The 546-nt window shown below is 35.7% G+C and overlaps 1 protein-coding gene across 2 annotated transcripts in view; it reads left to right on the top strand.

Moving 5' to 3' along the window:
• Positions 1 to 546, top strand: part of LOC122070671 (probable transcription factor KAN2) — a 4,702-nt gene that overhangs the window by 2,466 nt on the left and 1,690 nt on the right. For both annotated transcript variants that reach the window (XM_042634877.1, XM_042634876.1), the window contains exon 4: positions 68 to 221. In XM_042634877.1, the coding sequence (XP_042490811.1) occupies positions 68 to 221 (154 nt within the window). The remainder of the gene's footprint in view (positions 1 to 67; positions 222 to 546) is intronic.

Below are 546 nucleotides of genomic sequence, written 5' to 3'. Positions count from 1 at the left end.
TTTTAATTCTCCCCTCCCCCCTTTCTTCTCTTTGTTCCTAATCCATTAATTTCTATTGTTCTTGCAGGCCAACCTGATGGATTCGAAAATGGATCAGCAGGAGAAATTTCAGATGATATGATGCTTGATATTCACAATCCACGTTCGTCTAAATCTTCTGTTCAGCAGGAAAGGAGGGTAGACAAGGATTATTGTGGTGGCCTCTGGAGCAATTCTTCCAGGTGAACCCATATTCCTTATTATTTGCCAACTAGAAATTTAGTGATTAGTTATGTCTTATATAAAAGAGTGGACTCTCATTCTTCTGATTACCTTATGAATGAGATTTAATGAGTTTCTATTTGTTTCCTCCACCTCTTTCTATTATAATTGTAATCTGGTGGTTTACAAAAGGGTGCAACTGTGGAGTAATTGGATGAGGTTTTGTAATGTTTTCTTTGTACATAGTTAGAAAATAAAGTCTGTAAGTCTGCAGTATATATGCTTAATTTCCTATCCCTTCCAAGCCAGGATCATGGCTTCAACTCCTTTTTTTTTTTTTTTTTT

Source organism: Macadamia integrifolia, unplaced genomic scaffold (assembly GCF_013358625.1).
Source record: "Macadamia integrifolia cultivar HAES 741 unplaced genomic scaffold, SCU_Mint_v3 scaffold971, whole genome shotgun sequence".
Lineage (NCBI taxonomy): Eukaryota > Viridiplantae > Streptophyta > Magnoliopsida > Proteales > Proteaceae > Macadamia > Macadamia integrifolia.
The sequence above is the reverse complement of the archived record's forward strand: the minus strand, read 5'-3'. Positions and strand labels throughout refer to the sequence as shown.